This window comes from Hippoglossus hippoglossus, chromosome 15 (assembly GCF_009819705.1).
Source record: "Hippoglossus hippoglossus isolate fHipHip1 chromosome 15, fHipHip1.pri, whole genome shotgun sequence".
NCBI lineage: Eukaryota > Metazoa > Chordata > Actinopteri > Pleuronectiformes > Pleuronectidae > Hippoglossus > Hippoglossus hippoglossus.
The window spans coordinates 4,241,858-4,268,706 of NC_047165.1; the positions used below are offsets into that span (position 1 = coordinate 4,241,858).

Sequence of the window (26,849 nt, forward strand, 5' to 3'; positions counted from 1 at the left end):
GTGGGGGTGCACGTGCACAAAGGTCACTCTCACGCACAACATATTCCGAGTGACGGGTAAACAGACTGAAATTTGCAGTAATTAATAATAATAATAATAATTTGAACATTATTTTAGAGCATATTGTCTCATTGGACATCTGAGAACGTGCCTCAACAACTGATTGTCAGGAAACTACCGGTTCACACTTCATATTTATGCAGTTAAATCTTCTCTGCATAGCGACACTCTGATAACAGAACACGTTTCACTGCATTGAGTCTGATGAGCGCTGCGATGGCGGCAAGACTGAGATACCGATAAGCGACAAGAAAAGACAGGAAACGGCGACGCAGGGCAGAGAACGCACGGAGCATTCAGAGCATCTACAGGTAAAGTGCTGCAGAACAAACTCGGCTGAGGAACCGTTCCAGTGTGTGAGTGAGTGAGCTCAGACGACTATTCAAACAGAGGTGGGGGCTCTCAGGCTGGATGTTGCAAACCAGAGAAGCTGGAAAAGGCAGAGCGAAGAGAAAAGGAGAGAGAGGGAGAGAGAGAGAGGGAGAGAGAGAGAGGGAGAGAGAGAGGGGATGACAGATTCATGCTGTGATAAGACGCCGCTATTCCACATCACACCGACTTCAAACAGTGGGGGGAAAAAATCTGTGTTTCTCTTGAAAGTGAAAAAAAAAGAAGAGGAACGAGAGGAGGAGAACGGCGCCAGAGCAGAAGTTCTATATTTACTGGGGAACAAACGGGGTGAGGAGAGGTGTGTGATGGGGCGAGAGGAGGAGGAGGAGGAGGAGGAGGAGGGGAGGCAGCGAGGAGATGGAGGTGGAGATACGTACGCTGCCTGAACCGTGGATAAACTGAGATATGAGCAACAAAGTGCTGCGTGAAGACGAAACACTGAGGCTGGAAAAGGTGGAGAAGAAGTGACGGTGGAAAGAAGAAGTGAAAGAGGGAGGGAGGGAGAGAAGGGGGGGGGGGTGAAGTTAAACGATTTCTCCGACCTTTTGGGGCAAAGCGTTGTTTTTGATATGTAAATGTTCCTGCAGCTAAAAGGTTGTGTTTCAGTTTTATGATCACAGGAGTATGATGACATTTCTGTCCTCTGTTTGCAAGAAAACCTACGGTTTTTCCATCTCGTTCCAAACTGACAGAATTCTCTTCTACTATGTGTGTGTGTGTGTGTGTGTGTGTGTGAATGGATCATATTTAAATATAGTTTTTCCAGTCTTATTGACCAATCAGAGACAATTTGGGTTCCGTATCATATCCCAAGGACTCTTCAGAATGCAGACTGGAGGAGGCGGGTATCGAGCTTTTTACGACCTTCTCTAGCAAGTGTGAAAGTGTGGGTTCAGAATAACCCGACAATGCACGGATGGTATTTAAACCCAACTTGGTGGTTACATCCCCTGGGAGTTTATCTCCAAATGATTTCATCTTGAAGCTGCAGGGTCAAAGGTCAAATGTTAAGGACAAGAAACATGTGGTAAAGACACAATTTAAAGTTATTTCTTCAATCTTTATTTCCAGGACAGGAAGGAATGCATTAGTGGGGTTTCACTGCTTTGTGTTGTTACTGTTGTGTATTCTCGTATCATATGTTTTATTCTGCAGCAACTTTTCAGCTCCTTTGTTTCCGACCCATTACTAAACACGGCTCTAATGCACTTCCATTCATCTCTGTGTCAAACCCATTGTTGTCTTTTACTGCTCACAATCCCAGAATATAATAATTATAATAACCCCTTTTCTGACATCATGCTTAGATCAAACCATTTTATTTTGACACATCAAAGTTTTCTATTTGACACAGAATGAAAAGAGAAACCTTACGATTTTCTTTTTTTAATAATTCTAGTGAATGTGTCTCTTGATTTCGTCATTAAAATATTCTGCCGCTTTGTGTTCACCAGACAAAATACAGCTTTTGCTTTCAAACTCTTAAAATGAGCAGCGGTGTAATTGGGTTTTTCCTGACAAGCAGCAGGCAAATATAGTGACTGTTGTCTCTTTGCACTAGAAATGGTTCCTCCGGGGTAAGAGTGTGGATGCAGTCGCAAAAACAATGGTCATTCGTTCTTTTAAAACCAGCTTTTAACTAGAACGTCACTCAGCAGAGCACAAACCACGTTTTAAAACAACGGTACACAATGTGAAAAATAAACTTTGAAAGTTGAACCAGCTCTTTTCTTTTCTCTTTTCTCTGTAGCTTCTGCATAATTCTGCATAAACAATCAAACCAACCAATGACTCGGGGTGAAACCACAACCTCCTTGGCGACGGTAATAACCAGGATGTTATTAGCTCATTGACCAAAGCGTAATATCCTCCTGTCCTCTAACGGCTAATTGTCTCTATCTGTATTTATCGGCTGCTCACTTAGCTGCGAGTGGAGGAGACGGGTCTTATCGGCGTTCGGCCTCAAAATCCACCGTCATACCTGCATTTCATTGCAAAAATTGACCCCCAGAAGAGCAGCTATCGTTCCTAGTGATTGAAAAAATTGAACACAGGAAGAACGAGCGATCTGAGCGATTGGGTAATTGACCGATGAGGAGCAGTTGTCCTTATGCCTGATTGGGCAATTGACTCAGGAAGAGGATTTGCTCTTGGCTTCGATTGGCCCAGGAGGAGTGGGTCCGCTTGAGAGAGCCGCTGAGTGTCTCTTCAAACAATCAGGAGCAGATGTCCGCTCTCCACTCGGCTGCAATCAGCTTCCTTCCTCTCTGCGTCCTCGGCTCCTTTCGGTCGTGTCCCACTGTCTCTCTCATGTGTCAACTCCACATCTACACAAATATATTTGTATGATGAGACGACCACAGCAACAAGTCATCGTACATAAACAACAAACTACAGACGGCTAATGAATCCACCACAAAAATGACCCCTGTTTTCTGATCTGTTTCCATTGAGGCTGTGCTAAATGCTACGTTTTTTAATATATGGAACAAAATGTTTCTCTGCATAGATAATAAATAAAGATGGACAATGTGAGTTCATTTCCTCCCATTGTACAAACGCTGTTGTCTTACAGTTTAACGTCTGTGCTTTGACTTTTTGGTTCGTCCCATCTACCAACATGGAGGAGGCGGGGTTTGTTAGCTATGCTACACCCGGCCACCAGGGGGCTTCACCTTTGAGGTGATAATACAGATGTTGCTTTAGCTCGTTCTCCTGCCTCGAAGTGGAAAAACAAATCAGTTAAGACAGCTTCAATAATTTAAATCTTCACGCTAAAGTTGGTTGGATGTTTTTTTTAACGTTGCTTTTAACTGTTTTATGTCTTATTTTACTTATTGTCTTTAATGCTAAATAATGTTTTCCTTTGTCAGTTTGGAATATATATATCTGTCATTTGTAACAGCCTTTTTAAAAGGTACTTCATGAATTAAGTTATTAATACTATTGTTTTTATTCATAAAGACATATTAGGAGACCGACTGGTTTACAGCAGTTTCAGCTTCTAAATCCAGACATTAATCTAAATCAGTGCATAATCAGCCCAATTCACATTTAACATTAAATAATATCTCTCCAAACAAGGACTGAGTTACTGTGGATGAAGCTTTTTTCTTACAACTTATTTTCACACAAATGAAAATCGCCTCTGCTCCCTCAGCGTTTAACCTGCGGCGAAGCGTTTAACTCGTGATGAGCTCCGCTCCCTGACCCCTGCACCTCCACACCCGAGGCACAATGAGGATGTAGCCTCGTAGACGCTTTAACAGCCTCACATCCTGACTGGAGGAGATACGGGCCGGCCACTCCCCTCAGCCCCTCAGCCCCTCGCACTCCTCCGCCCGCTGTTTACAACCTGTCTGGCGGCCGGCGAGGGGGAGGGGATTGGCCGTGCCAAGTGTCCGTCACGGCTCGCCACCCACCGCAGCCCGTTACAAGACAGATAATGAGGCGTGGGTCGCAAACCACGCCTCGCCGCACCTAGTGAGATGTTCCACAAAGAAGAGGGAGCACACAGTCATATATCCCTCCTCCACACAGGAGCTGCACACTCACACGGTCCAGCGCTCACGTTCAAAAGCTCCTTTAGCCGATAGCCGGCTTGACGGACTGGTGACCATGGAGGAGCTCAGAGGAGACGTGATGGGAGGTCAGAGGGATTAACAGTAAAGCTCTGGGTGGTCGTAGAGTTTGAAACAGGCTGAACTGGTGTTATATTGCTGCTTCTAGTTCTTTGTGTAACTTTTTATATCGTTAAAAAAGAGGTTGGGACTATCTCCAGGACCGACAGCTGGCAGACGGCCTTCAGAGTCTGAGGTCAGGTGAAGATGATCTGTTTTACTCCAGAGAAACACCTCAGACACAAACCATTTATTCACATTCATCAATAAATTCTTCATGCTTCGTGTCCGTAGCAGCGGATGAGAGGTTACGTCACTTCTTCTTTCTTCTAATCTGACTTTAATTGCGTTGTGGTCTCCTTTTGTTAATGTGTTGTTATGTGAAGTGGAGGGTTAAGGGAATGAAGGAGTCTGGGTGGGCGGCTGTTAACGAGAAGGCCTCTCTCTTTGTCTCCGGAGTCTCCTTCCTGGCTTTGGTGATTTTACATTTAATCCCGTCGTGCAACACAGGTGTTTTTGTTACTTAGCGATTGTGCTTGGTCGCATTTCACAAGTATTTCACTCACTATCAACATAGTAACACACACATGGAAACTGCTGCGAACACACACAGATGATCTGATTCGTTCCCTTTGCAGAGACACATTCCCTCGTACGACCTGAGAAATGCAGCGTTATCAGTCCACCATCATATTCAGCTCGTATTCAGGTCCATTATATCAATTTGCTCTCGTCTTTCCAATATGACATCTCCAGCTTCTATGTGTACGTCTCCTCTTCTTCAGCCTGAGATATTTGAATTCCTTTAGTTTTTATAAAACTCGAATATTATCCTGCCGAGTTTTTCCTTGGGGGCTGGCAGGAGAAACTGGAGATTGTCCAGAGCCTCTAATTTGAACATGTGTGTTGTCGCTTACGGCCCCTCTGGATAATTGCAGATTATCTTTATTTCAGTTCATGGTGCAGGTTTGATTCCCAGGTCCAACACCCTCTTTTAGAGACCAGTATCTGCCTCTGACCTCTTCCTACGTCCATCATTTATCTCCGCGTCCATTCGTTGATGTGTCCAAATCTGAAGTCCGTTATCTAATCTTTTATTCCTGCCTCCAGGAGAAACTTGACTTTATTATGGAGATATTTATTTTCCGTGTCAAACTTCTCAAAGCTGGAGATCTAATTCTGTTATCAGAGTCGTCACATTCACTCCATAATAATGATAACAATGTCAAACTTACTTTGAATAATCTTTTGGATATTCAATTTCATCATTTCTCAGTGGCAGCCGGGATGTGGAAAGCCCTGATGGCTAAAATGATAATAAGCGAGCTAATAAAGGGAGAGGAAGAGTATTTAGGCTGTCATGGCTGGCTTCTCAGCTGCAGGGGCTCTGTTGTTTGTTTTGAAGCACTAATAATGGCAGCGCAGACTTATAATTATGAACTTAGTGAGGTGAGGAAATTACTAGAGATGAATAGACAGCGGGGGAGCAGATTGTTGGAAGTCTGCTCCTGACTCACTCCGGTGACGGGAGGTGGAAATGAATGAGCTTCATTCCAAAAAACAAGTTATTCATCAGTTGCAGACAAATTTAAACCTCTCGCAGAATATGTGCTCATTCAGAGGCGAATCACACAAAAAGGAATAATCTGTCTCCGGAGTATTGACTCGAGTGTTTCTTATTTTTACCACAGAAAAGTCTGGAGGCCAGATGATAATAGAATAGAAGTGGGGCAAATGATCTGGAAACTAATATTTATGTTCACAGCAGGTGGGAACCATGTTTGGTGTTTAAACTGTGTTTAACTTAATAAAAGCAAACGTAATGATCGTGGCACTTTTCATACTTGTGTTGTTTTCCTCCTCCAACTAAATGAAGCTGAAATATCCCGGATTCGAACGCTGCCGTCTCGCACCACAGACGTCATTTGGAGTCAGCATTAGAAACTGTAACTGTAAATAAAGATGGTCGACACGTCTCCCCTTCAACTGCACAATAACCGAGTCAAAATGTTCCGGATACAGACGCTGTTCAGCCGCCATTTGAAGCCACAGTCTGTGTGTAGCCGTGGTAACGAGGTCCCACCCGTGCATCCGCTCGACCAATCAGGAGTCAGTCTCAGTCGTCAATCATGATGTTTCACTGCATCGTCAAATAACCAATTAAAACCAGAATGACCAGAAACACTTGAATCACTGCGATAAGAACTACCTACATGTCCCGTGTGCTAACATGGAAGAGGCAGGGATTATGGCCTATCCTACAGCCAGCCACCAGGGGGCAACCAAGATGATATGGCTTCACTTTTGACGAGCTGTCATGTCGTCCATTCTTGTTTACAGGCTCATTGGAGTTGGTCGTGTTGGAGCTCATGTGAAATTACTGAAATCTGTGAAGTAGTGAAATAAACCACGAATAAATGATGAGGAACTTTGTCCCGCCCTAAAAGTTCAGAGGAGGCCAACATGAGAATCTGAGTTTCTGTAGAAACCACAGCAGACGGCAGATCAGGATGATGAGGAGCACTTTTTAAATTGCAGAGCGTTTCCTGAGGTGCTGAGTATTAAGTCAGAGTAAAATGTGATTATCTGAGAAACTGCACTGTTTTAAATTGACTTTTTAATCAGACTGGATGTTTCTTGAGGACCTGCAGGGAACGATTTACACCAGTTTCCTTAAACTTGAAAAGATTTTCCCACAAAAACGCAAAACAACGATTTTCACAAGCTCTGATCCACTAAAACAGCGTTAACATGTCCAGTTTGTCTCATATTTTGGGGACATACAGCTCCAGAAAAGTTTAAGAGACAACTGCAGATTGTCTCTTAATTGTCCATTCCATTCCAGTGTCTGTTGAATTTTGGAGGAATATCTCGACAATCAGAGATTAAAACTAAATGATTTAGAAAATGAACTTAATATAAATTTGAAATATGACCTTTCTTGTTTTTCATACAAATTAAAACCCGACTCTTCTGGTTTTTGGTGGACAAGGCATTTAGCAATGTAACGGAGTGAGACATCAAATGAAATGTAAAAAATTAAATGTAAACATAAATCTTTTCTACATCGTTCATTCTGTAAAATAGATGTAAACACTGACACATCTTTAAAAAGATCATCAGTCGACTGTTATTGGTCCATTGATGAATCGGTGTGTCTCTAATATATGAACCAGCCCTTAGTTTTTCCCTCACATTCACAAAACAACTCGTACTTAATGAGTCGACTATAAACAGTGTTTCTTCCTCCTTCTCGTCACTTTCTCTCCCTTCTCCCTCCTCCCTCACTCACCCTCCCACCTGTTTCACTCCTCTCCATTTCCCTTTCTCGCTCTCCCTCCCTCCGCTCCCTTTCTCCGAACAGATGGCGGACGAGTGCAGGAGAATTTCCCAGGGTGCCGTGGGAGGTGTTTCTCCACCAGCGTGTTTGTGTATAAGCTGTGAATGTGCGCTTGTGATCTTAGAACCTTTTGTTTGCGTCTGCAGCGGCGGCGCCGACAGCTGCTGCTGCTGCCCGTGCTTCCTGTCCATCAGCCAACCGCGATGCAGCTCAGGCGTGACCCTGAAACACAGTCTTACATGCATCTGTGCGTCAGGCAGAGGTAACTTTGACCTGGAGCTGGATAAACCGTGTGGGCAGGTGTTTCAGCGAATTATCCGGTTTACAAACTCGTCATACACATTACGACATCAGGACATTTGTGTAAGCAGCCAACGATAATTGAACAAATGAGTTTGTCAGGATTGACTCTATCTACAGAAGTGTCATAAAACACTGTATTTAACAGCTGGATGAGGAAATGAAGCCATGAATAGACACGTGTGTTAATGAACCTTGTGAAAACTCGTTTCTTTGGTCCCTTCAATCAACCCAAACCTGAAAACGATGCTGCTCGATGGCACAGGATCTATCGGTGGAATATGACTGATGTTTTGTAAGATATGACCCAAAACAGAAAGAAACCTACGTGAAAGCTTTTTTACCCAAGGACACTATGGCATACGGAATGGGGACGACTGGGATCGAACCGCCGACCCTCTGGTTAGAGCCTCCTGAGCCACAGCCAACACGAATATTAATGTTCAAGCTGATTTTCAGGCAGAAAACCCAAAATAAAACATGTAAAAACTTGATAAGTGAAAGGTCGGCGTGCAGCAACCCCGGCAGGTAATGATGTCAGATGGTGTCCACAGTAACGCCGCTGACATTAACCACAACAATAACCATGAGACTAATGAGACTCTTTTGCATCTCACACTTTGTCCGTGCAGACGTGTGTTACCGACCAGTGGCTCCTGCCGACGGCCTCATTAAAAGTTAGATTAGTGCTGAGAGGCGGCGTCCTGTTAACAAACAGGTCACATCACAGAGAGGAGAAGTGAGGCCGAGCGAGGGAGACGTCATCAGAGCAGGTTTATGTTCTAAAAGATGATCTTGTAGTTTGCTGCCTTCTGCGTTTGGATGAATTAGAAGTTGATTCAAATCACTGTATTATTGAATTGTTCTGTCATTGGCTGTCAGGTGCAGTAAATGGTCTGTTTTCAGATTTTTATTTCACAGCTTTGAACATTGGACAAATTATTGAACAGTTTTTCTGTAACATTTGTAATCTTGTTTGTCTCATAAATCATTTGGAGTCTTGGGAATTTTGACTTTTATTTTTCGCCTTTTATTGCCTTCTTGCTTTAGCACAACTTTCCCTACACGACCAAACAGTAAAGCGCCAAATCTCAATATATATGATCTCAAGGCACTTTACCTCCAGAGCTGACTGGAGACTGAACTGGAATATCGATCCTGTGGCAACAGATTTATCAGCCGGTTGTCTCGTGTCATACATGAGGCAGGGGAGCTTATGTTTTGGCTCCACGGCCATTGGATCATTTGTTTAATTGTGTGGGCAGCAGGATTACACAAACTCTACTGCACAGACTTCCATGCAACTTGGTGGAAGGATGAAACTGAAAGTGTTTCTTCTTATCAATGCTGTAAATACTGTGATTTTTCGTTGATGTGTTCAGTTACACGCAGCGTCTATTGTCCTTCTGTCCGTCCTGGGAGAGGGATCCCTCACACGTGAATCCCTCTGAGGTTTCTACCTTCTTCTCCTGTTAATAGGTTTTTTTAGTTTTGAGGATTATGAACAGAGGATGTCGCACCTCGTTAAGCCCTGTGAGACAAATTGTGATTTGTGAATATGGGCTACACAAATAAAAGTACAGGGAGTTCTGTATCAGTTTGTTTAACTTTGCAAGATAGGGTGTTGTTTTTAATCTCAATTCATGGATCTTTATGAATCTTAATTTGAATTTAGGGGACTGATTTCTATGAGTGTGTGGAATTTGGTGCAGCTTTGGCGAAGGGATGCCGCAGTAACGTTTGCTTTATGAAGCCACAACATTTTCTAAACCAAATTCTATGAGTGGCTCAACATAACCAAAATCAGCCAAAACTAAACCTGAGCACAATCTGGATACAAACCCCGACCTCGTGGATTATAATCCTAAGAGTTTAACCTCCTAACTAACTTCAGTCCCTTCCCTCAAAGCAATAAAATACTTTGTGTTTGTTTGATTCAGAACAATTATTGAACATTTATCGGAGATGTTTCAAACTTCACTTGGGGATAAATGTGCTCATTTTTATTCCACAGCCTGAATATTGAACGTCACAGCAGGATGAGAAACCATGTGGGTTTTAGCTTGTGTTCTAACCCATTTACACAGGATGATGAATAACTGTGATCAGTTCCAACAGGCTGAAGAACGTCTGACCATGAGAGTGGTGGGAAACCCTGTGAGATATTTATACACGTTTTAAAGAATTTGAAAGGACCCGGAGCGTATTGACACTTGATGTAAACTTTGTCTCCAGGGGACGGTTCTCTGAGGAGTTGGTTCAGTGTCTCATTAATCACACCGGCAGCTCGTCGTGTCCACACCTCTCTCTATCACACAATTACTCTCTCTGCATCTATGTCCTCTCTCTCTCTCTCTCTCTCTCTCTCTCTCTCTCTCCGCCAACAACTTTTTACCTCTCTGCTCTTTCTTCAAATATTTTAGTTCAGTTCCTTTCTTTCTGCCTGAAAACTAGTATTATTTTTCACATTCACATGTTAAATTGACTCAAGGTTTTCAGATTTTTGACGCTCTTTGACCCGTTTCTTTTATTTAAACTCTGTATATTCATATATTTTCTACACTTTGAATTACTTTTTGGTAATGACTGTGAATCATGTTCCTGCTGGACTCATTCTTTATGTCTCCTGTCAAAAGCAGGAACAAATGTCCTGGAATGGATGGAAATGTCATAAATCTGACTTTAACCAAGTGTTTTGGTTACTTACTTCCAAATATGGAAAGATTCCCTGAAGACAGACTTGAGATATCATGTTCAAGAGGTCACCTTGACCTTTGGCCTCCAAATTCAAACCAGTTTTGGGACGAACCATGTGGGACGAACTGAACTGTTTGTTCTAAATTTAAAGAAATCCCCTCAAGGCGTTCTTCAGATATCGTGTTCACAAGAATGGGACCAACAACCCAAAACAAAGCCTGCAAGTAGAGATAGGAAGAGATAAGATTACACTTATTTCTTCATCTTTTGCTTTCTTCTCGTTTTCTTTTTACATCGCTGATTTTTCCAAAACTTTTCCTCCTTTTGCCTTATTTCCTATTTTTACCTGCAACAGTAAAACTAAAATCTTATGTCAAGTAACTGCTGATAACTTTTCCGACAAAAAATATAAGTTAATACAGGTATTTTAAATGTAGTGCAGCATTTTTTAATAGAGATTTTTTTAGGTCTTATTCCTTCACCCCGGCTCAAATAAAGAGACTTTTATCACAACGTCTGGAAATATAAATGAACTGTGGCACTTTTGCAATTGCTCTATTTCTCTTCCTCCTCCTCCCATTTTCTCCTCTCCTCTCTCTCTCTCTCTCTCTCTCGTTCTGTCGCTCCACACCTCTTTAGTAAACATGTGGTGAAAAGTTTGAAGAGTTCAACTTCAGAGAGAAAAGAGCAGGACGAGCATTTGTGTTTTAATGAAGACGACAAAGCTCTTTGCATCATTAAGTCTCATATAATTAAAGGAAGAGGAAACTAAAGTGTTTGATTAAAAGAGCGTTTGTCAGAGAGCACTCACACAAACACAGACACACACACACTGACAAACACACACACAAATAACCTCATACACAAACACAGAAACAAAGAAATATACGGCATACAAAGAAAAACAAGAAATGCGGTCTTCTCTTTTTTGAGCTAATGACGCAAAAAGCGATAGATGAGGGCGGTTTAACTTGATCAGAAAACACACACACTCAGAAAAGCAACACACACACACACACTCAGGCCTGTGTCACTATGGGGGGTTAATGTCATCTCCGTTTGGTTGATTGCGGTGGCTTTTCGCCCCTGGAGACTTTTCCACTTGTCTGCAGAGAAACAGTCTTTATCTGCTCTTCATCTCCACATGCAGGCGCAACACACACACACACACACACACACACACACACACACACACACACACACACACACACACACGAGAAGTGGGACTACCCAGACAGAGTGAGAGACAAAAACACATCAAGTGTCTCCGATTTTTCAAATGTCCTTCAAGGAGCAGAAGTGAAAAAGCTCCTGTGTCTTTGGCTTTTCCACTTTCCCAGCGTCCGCCTGTCGAGCGGAGCCGAGCGACCGAGTTCTCTGATGTCAAGGAGCTTCTGTCTCTCACCTGCTTCCCTCTCCACTGCAGAGCCGTAATTACCTCGACAGGAAATGACAGAGAGAGATCTGGACTCTCTGGAGCTGAAGAGACTCTCTGCTCCAACACAGGCTGCACTCCAGTTTGACACTGAGACTTTGCTCCATATACTTTTGTTTTTCATATTCACAAACATATTTAAAATACTCCCTTACTGACCCCTGTGTGACCCCACCGGCATAAAACTACTGGAAAAACACACGACACCATTTTCACTGTGAGGGACAAAGACTCAAACTTAGTTTTCCTTTGATATGAAACAAATCAAATAAAAGTCCTATTTTTATTTACTCACATTATTTATTAATAGTAAAGTAATTTATTGTTTGGTTATTATGCACATTCATCAACACTGACTGATCTTACTATTACCATATAGTATATGCAAATAAAACACAAAATTAATAAAAAAGCTTTCTAAAATGTATATAATAAATGTATATCATGAGTGAAATATTTGATAAATAATGAATGTATAATAAACAGTGTCATATAAGTAGCATATTTTACATATATATTATAGAAAATGAATACTATACCATTATATAATGATAAGGCTCTATAATAATCAACACAAAATAGGCTATAATCAAATAAGAGACATATTGTTACTATTAGTTATGATTTTTATTAGTAGTAGACATAGTATTGTTATTATTTAATATTAAAATGATTCACAGATTAACTTGCACTCTATGCATATATTTATATTTATAGATGCAGTATTTAACATATTGCATTTTTCCAAAAAAGCAATGCAAAACAAAATCTACACCCGAATGGCAAAACATTTAGTCCAGTTAAAACGACTTTAAGTGAACACAAAGCTCTAACACTGTAAATACTGGAGGTAAAAGCACCAGAAGAAAACAGACGACTGAAAGAAGCTGAGATACCAACTAATGGATTTTATGTTTCCATGGTTTAAGACAAATTATCATTTGACGTTAGCGCAGACGATTGAAAAACAGAAAAACAATCTGAGAGATTTCAGTTCGTACACTCGTCCACATCCCATCCGTCTCTGTGAGTTACAGGCTGAAGTCTCCCCGCTCTCTATTAAAGGCCTCAGTGGAATCTTTTTCAGCCATATTAAACCATTCTCACATGTTCGATTAAGAACCATTTATTTGCCAAACTGAATTCCCACTTAAGCCATCAGTGGGTTTTTAAATCACGGCCAATTACCCTGCCAGAGCCGCCTGCATTACTGGAGCACTCAGTCAGACGGAGAGAGGACCCGTCCCATTACAGCGGGAGAAGGAGACTGTTCACTGGGATCTGACCTGTCCATCAACTGTCCATCAACTGTCCATCAACTGTCCATAAACTGTCCATAAACTGTACAGAACCAGCAGAACTAACTGGGCACTTTCTTAAAGGACCCGCATGATGGTGGTTTTGCTATGTTTTGTCAGGGCTGAACACGTATTTCTTACACACACTGGATGTGGTTGAACGCATCGTAGCACCTCGGGGATGTTGTTGGTGACATCATGAACACGCAGCTGACAGATCTGCAGAATGACGCAACCCTGTCACCACGGAGCCCAATCACAGGCATGAGGCAACGGTTGTCTCAGGTTGTTTAATGTGCAGCATATGGATAGTTACGTGCATCAGTGCAGCCTGATACTTACTTGCCTTGTTGCTGCAGAGGCTGTTTGTGTGACAGCATCTGATGTCCTCTCTTGTCAAGTGTCCTCTGTGTTATAGCATTGTGTGATTCCTGCACTGTGTCGGTATTATTGTGTATTTAAAGAGGAAGTTAACTTCTAACTTATAAAAAGACACGTATTGTTGCAGATACTGTACATGTGAGTGAAACGACTGATGGATAACAACCTTTACTTCATCATAATAATCAAAAATGTGTGTACTACCACTTTAAATAAATTTGCGCTGTGTTTATGGAATACTCAGTGTCATTTCAAACATTTTACGCACGTCAGTTTCGAAGAATGTGACCCACATACTTCCAAACGTCTTTTATATATTAGCATCTTTGTTAAGCAATAAATCCACTAGAGGGCAGCGTAGAGTCCAGACATCTAAATATGGCGACAGTGTAAACACGTCGTGGTCTCTGACGTCAGTAAATGCATCGCGACATGTGGACAAAGAATTCTTATGGCCGTCTAGCTTGAACTATTGGCGACACTGCCCCCTACGATTTACAGCGGTATTGCTTGGTTCAGTTCAGTTTCAGTTAGCATTCAGAAAATCTGCCCAAATACGGACGAATTGAACGTAGAGCAGGGACTGAAGGCTCCGTCCGTCTACATTTCTATTATTGAGCATAAATGGGTTTTCACACCTCTGATAATGCAAACCACTCTCTCCGTGGTCGAACTTCATTATTCTCTTTAGTTGTGTGCTTTTCAAGTCTCTCTTTTAATACCCAAAAGCAATTTGTCTTCCACTCGAGCTAAAACAGCAGATATTCGACCTGCTACTTTTCTCCAGGTGTCTGAAATGAACTTTGGCTCAGTTGAGATTCGTTTTTTAATCTCAAGTGAAATAATCAACGTCTCTGTTACAGCACAGGTTCCACTCCTGGATGAATTTGTGTGCGAGCAGCTAATTGGACTGAGATTGTTCCGCACTCGGGGAATTAGCTGTCTGCAATGTTTGCTTTGTTTGCATTTAGGCGTTTGTGAAAATCTCATTAGGTGTAAAACCGATCTGACTGTTCAGAGGGAGTCTGGTTTGTGCAATGAACAGACAGTTTAAAATGTGCAGTTCTGCAGAAAAGGTCAAGAATATTAAAAATTAACACACAAACATTTAAATGGCGAAGAAATTAGATAAAAGAATTTATCTTTTTCTAAACTGTTTTGGTTCCTAACTCTTTGCTGCTCTTTGATTTTCTCGCGAAAAGAAGAGACATTTAAATTTGAACTTTGGAATATGTGCTTCTTGCAAAGACTCAAGAGAAAATGGTGTTTGCAGCCAAATAAATGTCAAAATATTTCTATATCAGGGGCATTTATTTCATGATTCAAATTGCTGACACTGCTCATATCTAACATCCTGTAAAAACAACAGGTCTTGACACATGGAAGTATCCCTGAGTTTAGTCACAGATCTCCTCTCACATTTTACTGAGAAAATCATCAAACTGAGGAAAAGAAAATGTGATAACTTTTGCTGGAACATTCTCAGTTTATGTCAACTAATTTTAATGCTCAGTTTTTCTGACGCTCATCTTTTAGGAGTCGAGAGCTGAGAAGTTCACTCATGAAGCTGAAAGAAACTCACTCTGAAAACCGTCTGACAGTGTCGACCTTCATCTGCTCTGTTCACTGACAGGTTTTAAAAAATATATATTTATATACATACTCAAATAAATAAAATATTGGTATTTCATGTGCAGTTGAAATTAAGAACTTTTCATGACATGGATCCAGAAAGTTGCAGCTCCAAGTTTACAGATACTAACAAGTTCTCAACTCAGACTGTTAATGAAGTTGTGTGATCGTGGAGTGGAGCCGTGGTATCGAGGTCCCGCCCATACACCAGTCGACCAATCGTGAGTCAGTCTCAGCTGTCAATCATGACGTCTCAGCCCTTTTTTTATATCATCAAATAACTAATTAAAAACAAACTGATGAGAAACATGAACACTTGAACAAACATCAGTTTGATAAGTGGTCCATGTCCCATCTGCTAACATGGAGGATGAGGGGTCTATACCCTGCAGCCAGCCACCAGGGGGCGATCAAGATGGTTTGAGTTCATGTCGTCCATCATTATGTGCAGTCTATGGTTCATACACACAAGTTGTATGTCTGCTTGGTCACTTTATAAAACCTATATTAAAATCATTATTATTATCATTATAAGTAAAATTTACTCTAGTAGATTATAATTTAACCTTGATTATCAGTTGTCGTAAAGTTTTTAATTTACCAACAATATTGTACTTTATCGAGAATCTTCTGAATCTGAAAATAAACAAATACAAGTATATTTTGTTTCCTTATTTAAGATGTAGTGACTTTAAAAGCATATTTATAACATTTTGACCTGGGCGACCTCCTGCATTAAGTCCAGAATCATTTTAAAATCCAGATGTAAAACTGAGTTTCAAAGCTCTCATCTGGAGGGTGTGCTCACTGTTCTCCTGCAGAAGCATCACAGTGTGTGTGTGTGTGTGTGGGTGTGTGTGTGTGTGTGTGTGTGTGTGTGTGTGTGTGTGTCTCCAGTTTATGAAAAGCTTCTTAGAGCAGGATTAGGATCATCATTGTCCGCTGGCTTATGATAAGACAAGGATTACGTTGGTAAAAAGATATGTTTAGCAACACATCCCAGAACTCACACACTCACATCCACCCTGTTTGCAGATGACGTGTGAAGACTCATCGGCGCAGTTCACGTTCTGAACATTCTTCACTGGTCGGCTTCGAGTTTCTATAAGTGGAGCACGATGTCGACTATGATGGCAACAATCTCTGAATTTTACTTTGCTCAACCCAGTGACCGAAACACAGAAAAGGAGGATACCACATCAGTAATGGTAAAAGCTAAATTATTTTCTTAAAAGAGAAGATCTGGATCAACCACGCAATCGTCCCTCAAACCAGAAACGTCCCCGACAACGACCTGAATGCAAATCGAATCTGAATCTAAAAAACAAAACCGAGACCTGTACGTTAAACACCCAAACTCCAAAGGAAAGAGTCAAAATAGAAACTGTGCCAAGATTTGGAGGAAGGAGAGATCCTACGCTAAAGTGATCTTTGACCTAAAATTCCCTCAAGGTGTTGTCGAGGTATTGAGTTCACAACTATGTGACAGAGACGCACAACTGTACAACAACCTGAAAACACAATGTGTCCGACCACCGGCTGTAAATACACTAACAATCATTGTGTAATTTCCAAACGATTGATTATTCGGGTTTTTTACGGGACAAACCGTCGTAATCAATCTACACAAACAAACGATTATTCTCATTTTAATTGTGTGTCCATGTTCACAAACAGCGGAGTCAGGGTCCAGGAGTCAGATCTGTGGTTCAGGTGTGGGGTTAACGATAAAACACAGCTGAGCACCAGCACTGGTCATCAGTCACACCGACAACCACCAGCCGATTTATATCACAGCACAAACCGATAGAGAAGAAACAGAGGAGAAACAGAGGGAGAGAGAGAGAGGGATGGTTGTGGGGAGTGAAAGAGGAGAGAGAGAGAGAGAGATATTATTACAGACGTTGGCCTGCGGCGCTTCACGGGAAAAAGAAAATCCTAAACAGAGCAGACAGACAAACAGGACCGTATAAAACCATCTCAACCACCATATGGCTGCAGGGAGACGTCCTTGCTGTGTCCCTCAAACCCCCCCACCGGCTCATCTCTCTCGTTCCGGTGCTTTTGAAGTTTGCTGGTGGCGTCGGCGTGCTGAAGATAATCTGTATCAGTGATGTCAGCGGTCACCTGGGTGGCTCCGATAGCGGTGAAGCGTCATTTACATTTACATTTACTGTATCTGCTGTTTTGAACATTTTGATCATCGACGTGAGGAGGAACTGAACTTTACGGCTGATTGAGAATTCAAGTGAGGAGACTGTTGGTCATAAAAAATACTGTTTACGTGAACTCCCCCGCAGCAGAGCAACACAACACTCGTGGGTTTTTCTATGAATCGAAAGACAAACCAGTTTTTAGAAAGATTGTAACGGACATAAAGTATTTTATAATTCATTTGTTAAGTAGACCTTTCTTACAGTTAGGGTACCCTGCCTGTAGGGGGTGCTGGCGTTCACTGTGTTTTATCGCTCGTTAAACATCACAATATTGGGGAAAACTCGACCTCTGAAGGAACAGTGTTGTGTAACTTGTTTTGACCCAACTTGGCTGCAGTATGGTGAAAACCAATTCCCACTTCTATCCTTATCAAGCCAAAGGAACATGCCTATGCACACACATTCCAAGTGAGGACTTTCAGGAAACACAGACACACACACACAAACACACACACACAATGTGAGGATGAGACGCACTTCACATACACTCTGGGAAGAGACTTCCGGGAGAACATGCACATGCACACGTCAGCACTGGCAACAAGACTCAGATCGAGGGACATAAATACTGGTGCAGATGCTGAAATGAAGGGCCCCCCCTTTTCCAACTGCAATCCTGCCTCTGTGTGTTCCTCATGAGAAATCAGCCACAACAACAACATGTTGGTGTCAATAGAAATAGTGATCTGTCTGGTTCTAAGGAAGGAACAGGTCCAGTGGTTCGACACACACCTCTGGGGCAGAGGAGCTCCACAGACTTCAACCTGCTGCAAGGGAGCGATTTCCCCTGAATCCACAGGCTGTAATGAGGCCGAGGAAAGAAGCCGAAACCGAGATGCACGGCTGCAAGGCCACAAACCTGTTTTGCTATCAGTGATTATTGTGCTTTTGCAGTTCAAGTAAAAATGGCACTAAATAGTACCAACGCACCTGCACTTTTGCAGTCGACAGGCTCTGTAATCTTGTATGCAACCGTGTTAAATGTAAGTTTTCTCTATTTTTGGTAGTGGGTGGTGGTGATCGTCGTTCACTAGAAACCGTGTCGTAAAACGTCCACTGAGCAGTGCTGCGTTTTCACATATTTGCAGAAAGTCAGAACCATCTGAAAATGAGAGAGATTGGATGGGCTGGTGCTAGCGGGGTTAGCATGCTCACTTCAATAGAAACGTAATAAAGTTTGGTGCAGAACTTGCAAATCATCAACTATCATCAGTTCCATGCTCTTTTCAAACAGACACATTCGGCACAGGTGGCCAGTGAATACTAACCCAGTGGCATTTAACAGATTCTGATCTTCAGGAGGAAACGAATGAGAGCAGGCATCAGGCGTTGTATTGTTACCTCAACTAAACTTTCATTTTCACTCTGAGACTCAAATAAGACCAAGAAATATACAATATAGGTATTTTTTATTTTTTTTCAGTGCCTTGTGATCACTGAGCCGTTTTTTAAAAATACATTTAAAAAGGTCAAACATTTCTCTGACATCTCAGCGGTGGAAATGTCAGGATGTTTTTCCAAAAAGTGTTGATTGAGTGGCTTCAAAAAAGCGAATCACAAAGAATAAAACCACATCCAACACACACACACACACAACTTTATCGTTCTTATTTTAGCCCTGAACTTTCAGACCAGACTCGAATCTGAGGAAACATTTAAATCAGAGACCGATGACAGTTTTAAGCAAAATTTCCGACAGTTATCTGAGGGCAACTGATGACTGACTCAATATTTAGATACAAACGGGAAAGTAGGTTTCACAAATTACTGAAAACACAGAGAAAACCCCACGCAGACACGGAGAGAACATGCAAACTCCACAGGAAAGACCACGGCCCCAACCAGAGTTCTAACCACTTCATTTTACTGACGCAAACGCATTTAGCCCTCGAGCAGTTAGTTAAAGCTCACTGACAAATTGTCTCCTGTTGCTTAATAATTCACAGAATGCAGAGAAATGTGTGTGGAGCCCAGCATCAAACCTTGTGCTCCTGCTGCAGGTGTTTGTCCACAAACAGCCTCAGAGTTGTTTCCAGGTTCTCAGCAAACAATGTGGTTGTTCCTGCCAAGTCGAGCCACCGTGCCGCTCAGCTGCATGTGTGTGTGTGGCCACGGTTAAATTATGTGCTGGAGTTATGAACAATTTATTGACTCTTTTTTTGCGTTGCTGTGTTTTGTTTTATCGACTGTTCCTGCCCTCTGACTTTATGTAAAACTCAGTGGAGTAAAAAAAAAGAAGTTCGAAGCCCTCGGGACAAACTGAATGGATCAGGTGTAAACTGCCTGTTTGTACAGTGGCCAGTTGCCCGGCGTGTTAATGTGACTGCAGGGAGAACTGGTCTCTGTGGTGGTCGGCTGGAGCCCGGGCAGCATGGTGGCCTGTAGCCGTGTGTGTGTGTGTGTGTGTGTGTGCGTGTGTGTGTGCGTGTGTGTGTGTGTGTGTGTGCGTGACCCTGTCTTGGCGCTTTGATTTGTTGACTGCGCGGCCGTCCACAGACACCCAGCCATGCTTGGCCGCATTAAAACCTCTTCTACTAATCTGCCACCTCGATTAATGCCAGCTAAATAAGGGACACACACACACGTCGTGCACAAAAAGACACATACACAAGTGATTTGGCGTGCACTGGTCCAGACAGGCTAATCTCTCCAACTGCAGATTGGAGTGTGTGGAGGCCAAGGACCGAGCAATCAGAGCATAACATCACCTCGGCAGAACCGCGGGAATGTAACAGATTTATTAAAAGAAGAAGAAAAGCCATTATTTTGAAAATTAAAAAAAACCCAACAGGCTCCTATAATCACGTTTTAAAGCTTTATCCAAAATCCAGTTCGCTTTTTGTATCTCTGTCCACTTAGCGTCTTAATAAACGGCTTCTGGTTCAATTACCACATCATTTTGACAAAACCCTGTCATTAAAATATTAACTTAAACACCTTTAGTCATCGTGCAGCGGCTGAAATGAGACTGTAACAGACCTCAGGAAACAATTTACAGCAGCGTAATTAGCTCCACACGCCAGTTTATTGGAAAGAGTGCGACGCTGCCACGTACTAAACAAACAAAACAGCCTTAAAACTTAAATTTTAATCAAGCGCTCCTCATTATGCTGCGGTTCCTCATCCCGCAGTAATTCAGAGTGGAGTATCTCCGAGTGTAATTCCTTAATGAGAGCAGGGGGGGAAAATGGCACAATATGTTAATCGCCTCATGCAGGAGGAGTGCAAACATGTGATTTAAGAGAAGGAATGGGAGACGTGGCGCTGCAGTAACGGCGGTGGAGACGGCGGAGGTCAGGAGGCGCCGTCAGCGAACACGAGGCTGCACACACATCAGTGCGATCTGCTCAGGGAGGAGCCGGTCTGAGTCTCCAGGAGAGCGAGAGCTGGCCGAGCTGCAGAAAACACTGAGACGACTTTAGGACAACTTAGTGACTTATAGAGGAAACATCTGTCTGAGAAAACGCTCCAACAAACCACAACAGAACAAACAGAGGTTTTACACACAGATGGACGAGAAGAGAGGGAGAACTGTTACTGTCATGGACTTGCCCACTAATCAAATGATTATTAAATATTATTTTATGTTTGTATATGTCAGGGGTTTCCTCTGAAATATCACAAATAGCTGGGGCTCAGGAGATAAGAGCGGGTGGTCCACTAACCAGAAGGTTGGTGGTTCGATCCCAGCCTGCATGCCGAAGTATCCTTGGGCAACCCACTTGGCGTTAGTGTGTGATTAATGTGAGCTGCACTGTATGAACGTGTGTGTGAATGGCTTTTAGTGGTCATTAGACTTTATAAATACATTTCACAATTTAAATACGTATTTATAAAACCAGAAAAAAGCCACGTTTTAAGTTTTGATTTGTCAAATTGCATTGACAGCTTTAAGGTTGGAGACAATCCAGTGATGAGGAACTGACGTCCACGGGGACGTGGATCCTTTGGCTCCGTCTCTGGCTTTTCATTTGTCTTTTGACTTATTCATCCAGTCGAGGATCAGCTGTTTGAAAATAAAAGCCTGCTCCCCCCCCACACAGTCTTCAGAGGGGCAACCCTATTAGAGAAAACCACAGACGTGCTGCTCAGCCTGTCTTTGCACATCAGCATTAGAATTTCAAAGTAGCTTTCAATTGTTTGATCTCATATCCAAAAATGATTGTTGGTAATAAAAAAAGCAATTAACATAAAGCTGTGGATCTATTAATACCCAGTTTCCTCTGTAGTCTTGTGGCTGGTTGTGATCTATAATTAACAGTGAAGAGATCCCATTTTCACCTTCTGCCGCGGCTCCCCACTAGACCAGCTCTCTGGAGAGCGGAGCAGCGAACACACGATACTTCACACCACAGGAAAAAAAAACTGAAAGAGCTTCTGGGTTTTTCTAATATTACAGCCTGACAGATTTAACACTTAATAACTATAATATTATTTATATCCTCAGCTCAAAGATCCTTTATTTTCAGTTAGAGGCAGGTGGAAGATTTCAACTGTGGATCATTTCATTCATGCGCTAAAGTTTTGTTTCTCCGTCTAAATGTGACAGAACCTCAGTGTTAACAAATTAAACTGATCCACTGTTTATGTGATGACGTTTTTTTAATTGAGTCAGAAAACTATTTATTATTTAAACCTTGTCTCTGAAGCAGCAGCAGTCACACATCATGTTCTTGTCATATTACAGATGAGTGGAAAAATCCAGATGATAGACAGCTTCCAAAAGTGAAGCCACAACATCTGGATTGCACAGATTGTACAGGTCATGAACCCTGACTCCTCCATGTTGGCAGACGGGACATGGACCAAACTAAAACGAAGAGGTGTTCTGGGTCTGGATCAAACCGAACCAGGGCTCGGTTTGTTTACAGTGAAAACCCTGAATTCAAGAGTTCAGATGTTCTGTCCAATCACAGGAAGTAGAGACAGCATTAAACAACAGAGGAAGAAAAATAAGAGGACAAGGACGTTCATTAAATAACAGAATAACAATGTAAAACCAAAACTAACAGAAACAATGGGAATAAAAAGCTTGTTTCAGACTCTCAGGAGAGAAAACAACCTTAATTATCAAATATCAAAGAATCCAAAACTCCACATACATTTATATTTGGGAAATCATTTATGACACTGTGATTAAATGAAGAAGCCATTTCTCCTAGGTTTGTCTCTTTTATCCCTTCTCTCCGACACGTCCACACTAATGATCGAATGCTGATATTTAAAAAAACTCCATTAATCCCCTTTAGGAGCAGAGGTCATGTGATTTATAATAAACCTTCTCAGGAAACACGACGACATTGGATCTTCCTTAAAGGACAAATCTGACATTTCGAGCATTCGTCTGCGATCCGCCTGCAACAGGCAGCAGCGTCCAGGGCTCCTCCGCTGACACTCGGCTCGTTAACATAGTTTGCATCGTCGCTCGCTCTCTCTCGCTCGCAGCGTTTGGTTTCAGTGATGACATTTTCAAAGCAGCTAAAGGACAAATGCAGAGAGAGCTTCCTGTGATGTAACAAGCGACTGGCGAGGAAAATTAACAAAGTACATCTCTGAAATGTCATTGTTTCCCTGTGAGGTCGGCCGAGCACCATTACTCTGTAAAATCTATCCAGTGTTCTCTGTTTTTTTCTCCTTCAGCCACAACTGAGTTTCCCTACAGTAAAAAATCACACGTCGAGGCGTCACGTCGCCTCATTTGTGCCACAAAAGATGAATTAACATGTGAAAAATGTACTGAATTGGTGTCATGTGCAACATTAACTGTGGACAGGAGGGAAGTGAAGTTCCTACAGTGGTGATTTGTGCCTCGGAGGCAGAGTTTCCCATTTGTTAGATGCTCGAAAGGGAGAGACAGTAAAAAACAAAAAAAGAACAGCCCTCAGGAAGAAACAGAGAGAGTGACGGAGAGCTGGAGCCATGACAGGAAGTCAGAGTAAATAAACCAACGGTGCAGTAAATGTAGCACTGCGGTTCTGCTGTGATGAGACCGGCTCTCATAAATAATGGAGCCGAGTGGCGGCCGGCCGGCAAGCGGAGGAAAACATGAAAAACACGGAAAGACTGGTGCATGTGGTGCATGTATGGAGATGATTTACATCTGACACAGATCATCACCAAAAGGAAAACTGTATCAGGTCCAATGAAAGCAGGAAATAGGTCAAAGACAAACATCCAGATCACAACAAAGATTATCTCAATGCACTTTGAGATCAAGGTTTTATCGTATAACAGAGAGAAAAACCTCCTGTACGCAGAACTGAGGGTGAGTTTTCATTCTTGATTTTACATGTTAAAACATTAATTTGTTGGAAATGACAGTGTTATTGCTCACAAATTGTGTCGGTTGTTATCTTTTGCAGCACAACATTCACAGAAACACCTGGAACGTCACTCAATAAGGTGATAAAGTAAAGAGTTTCATGAAGAGTCAAACAAACAAAGAGAGAAACAACCATGAGCTGATATAATGAACTTTTGCAGACAGAGTTTAACTAATGGACTCTTTCCTTAATTGTGTTTTACCTTTAAAACAACAGACGGTGACGACAACAACTCACAGAATCAGTGACACGACCTTCTCTCAGTGAGGACGACCAGTCCTCCTGATTGAGGTCGACTCTTTTCACCATGAAAGCATCGCGACGTGTCGCCGACATTTAAAGGCTCAAAGTCAATTTGCACATCAAAAGCAGCGGCAACGTTTTTTCTGCATAATGACACAACAGCAGCAGCAGTGAGAGAGGAGAGGGGGGGGGGAACCAACAAGTGTATTTAAACACAATGGATCCCTGTGGAACGAGTGTGTGTGTGTGTGTGTGTGTGTGTGTGTGTGTGTGTGTGTGTGTGTGTGTGTGTGTGTGTGTGTGTGTGTGTGTGTGTGTGTGTGTGTTACACCAATAGCAACAGAGCATCATCATCACTGCTCACGACCAACACTGGTTTCTCCCTCGTGACTGAAACACAACACACTGAGGAAAAAGTGCATAAAAAAACAATGAAACAGCGAAAGAGAGACATCGGGATAACACTGGTGTGTGTGTGTGTGTGTGTGTGTGTGTGTGTGTGTGTGTGTGTGTGTGTGTGTGTGTGTGTGTGTGTGATTGTGTGTGTGTGAGAGGGTCAGGAGTAAATATGAAATGATGCAGCATCTGTTGGGGCTTTAAGTGATATATCATCCATTCCTCTTCGTTTAGCATCACTTCGTCGGAGTTATTTGAAACGTGAGCGGAGCAATAATTAACGGGAACGGTCGTGTTTATCGTCACGGCGACACTCATTAAGCAAAGAGACGTTTTTCTTTCACCCTTCACAACTATGGGTGGGTGGGGGGGTGCCCAACTCTGCTGCTCATGTGCAGCAGAGTGAAACACACACAGCTCGGCAACCATCGACACACAAATACATATCATACACACGTGTGCACAAACACATGAAGATGATGATCCTACCTCTCGTCTTCGTGAGGCCCAGCAGGTCTGCTTGATTTTCCAAACCACGGCAGCGACGAGTAACAGGGACAGGAAACAGCTGGGAAGAGGAGAAGGTCAAACAATCAATCACGAATCAATAAGTCCTCAGAAGGGTTTGAAATATACAGTTTAATCAAGTCGACTCAAATGGGCCAATGTGATGCACCACTTATCTGTGTGGTTCAGGTCAACTGCTTCGAATCAATGTGAATGTTCCTCATTGTCCTGACTCTCTAAATCACTGCTCATTCACACTGTACCTTCATCTTCATATGAGCATCAGCACAGATTAGAATATGTTTCTCAAAGAAAAGTAGTAAACGGTTAAAGTTTGAAGCGATAAATGCTGTAAATGTATTTCTCGAATATTAAATTGGCGTGCAATATTTGTTCCTGTTCTGGAACAACATAATCTTTGCCAGGCACAGAAGTGGAAAGACGGTCGGTGTGGACTGAACAAATCATTGTTGCCTCATGATTCATGTGAGATTTGACTCCTGCAACGTTAAACCAAGACCAAACTATTTCCTAAACATGATACTCGTGCTCCATTTGCTCCCATTTTCAGAAGAAGGACATTTTATCCACAAAAGACACATCTTGACACTTTCAAAGTAATTAGGCGAGAATAGTTCCCCTCTTGGTTTTTCCCTCTTGGCCTCAGTGAGCTGAAGATGCAGCAAGAAGAAACATGTCTTTTTCTATTTTGTCCTTTTGAAAACATGCTTGTGAGTCTCACAACCATTACGCAATTATCGGGCACTTTCCTCACATTCAGTCTGTACTGGAGGTCCAGTAAGTTCAGATAATATGAGATTTGAAAAGGTCTTTCATGAAAAGAACTGCTCCTGTGTGTCCCGACCTCCAGGAACAAGAAAGAAGCTCGACCACAATTCACTGTCCTCCAGCTTCTGTTGCCACTGAGCGACGATTACAAACCAGAGAGACATTCTCAGGATGTTTGTGGCGAGATACAAAACCGCAGTGACCACGGGGCGACTGGGGATTTCAGGACAGCAAAGGGCAGCGAGAGGTCAACGAGCCACACGATGCCGTCTAACAAAGAACAAGGTCTCGTGCTACACACAAAAAACACACACAGATGCACACTCAGCTTTAAAGTTGGATGTCTTGAGGGTGAAGTTATCAGACACAAAGCTCCTCTCTCAACCAGCGCTTCTGACAAGAGCTCGAAACAAGACAAACCAAAGACTTATCGACAGGAAGCGTCGCAGAAACCGCTGAGGACAGCAGCAACCAAACAATCGTCCTCTGTGAGTGTGTGTGTGTCCTCCTGTGTCTTCATGTGGGGACGGCAGCGTTGTTAAGGGTCTCAGAGCTGTAATGAGCGTGACTCCCTCAGCAGTCACGGCCTCTTCTGTCCACGGGCGACCTCTCGCCCACGATCGGTGACATCACAAGCAGGAAACCCCCCCCAGTGATGAGGACAAGATGCTGCGTGCTGCCGCTGCATTATGGGAACTTTAAACACTCGCTGCTGACTCTGTGAAAAGTTTCCTCAGACAAACTTGAACATGTTGATACTTTAACTGTTGATCCAACCAAATGAGACGTTTCAACCCCCACTGACCATTTTTTGAAGTAACAATATAAAAATGAAAATGCAATTAATGTTTATAACAATAATGTCATTGTGTCTCTAATCTTATCGTAAAAGTTATTGCATTACTATGATAAATGATGTAACTTTCTACCATATGGTTTTAATAACCATAATAAAAATATAACTTTATTTCTAAAGCACTCACCTGAACAAGGTAACTAGGTGCTTTACATAATAAATGGGAATGTGACAGACATTAAGTGTTAGATTACAGATAAGAGAACAGGGAGTTAGTAGCTGTGTAATAAAACTGGGCTTTAAAATCATCTTAAAATCATCTTAAAATCAGCCCTAATCTTCATTATTCATCCATCATCTCTAACACTAATCCTCTGAGGTGGAATCGACCCTGGACAGGTGACAAATAGAAACAACAACTATTCA

General features: G+C 42.3%; 1 protein-coding gene across 2 annotated transcripts in view; it reads right to left on the reverse strand.

The window, feature by feature from the left end:
* Positions 1–26,849, reverse strand: part of atrnl1a (attractin-like 1a) — a 177,626-nt gene that overhangs the window by 39,059 nt on the left and 111,718 nt on the right. For both annotated transcript variants that reach the window (XM_034609064.1, XM_034609063.1), the window contains one exon: positions 24,821–24,899. In XM_034609064.1, the coding sequence (XP_034464955.1) occupies positions 24,821–24,899 (79 nt within the window). The remainder of the gene's footprint in view (positions 1–24,820; positions 24,900–26,849) is intronic.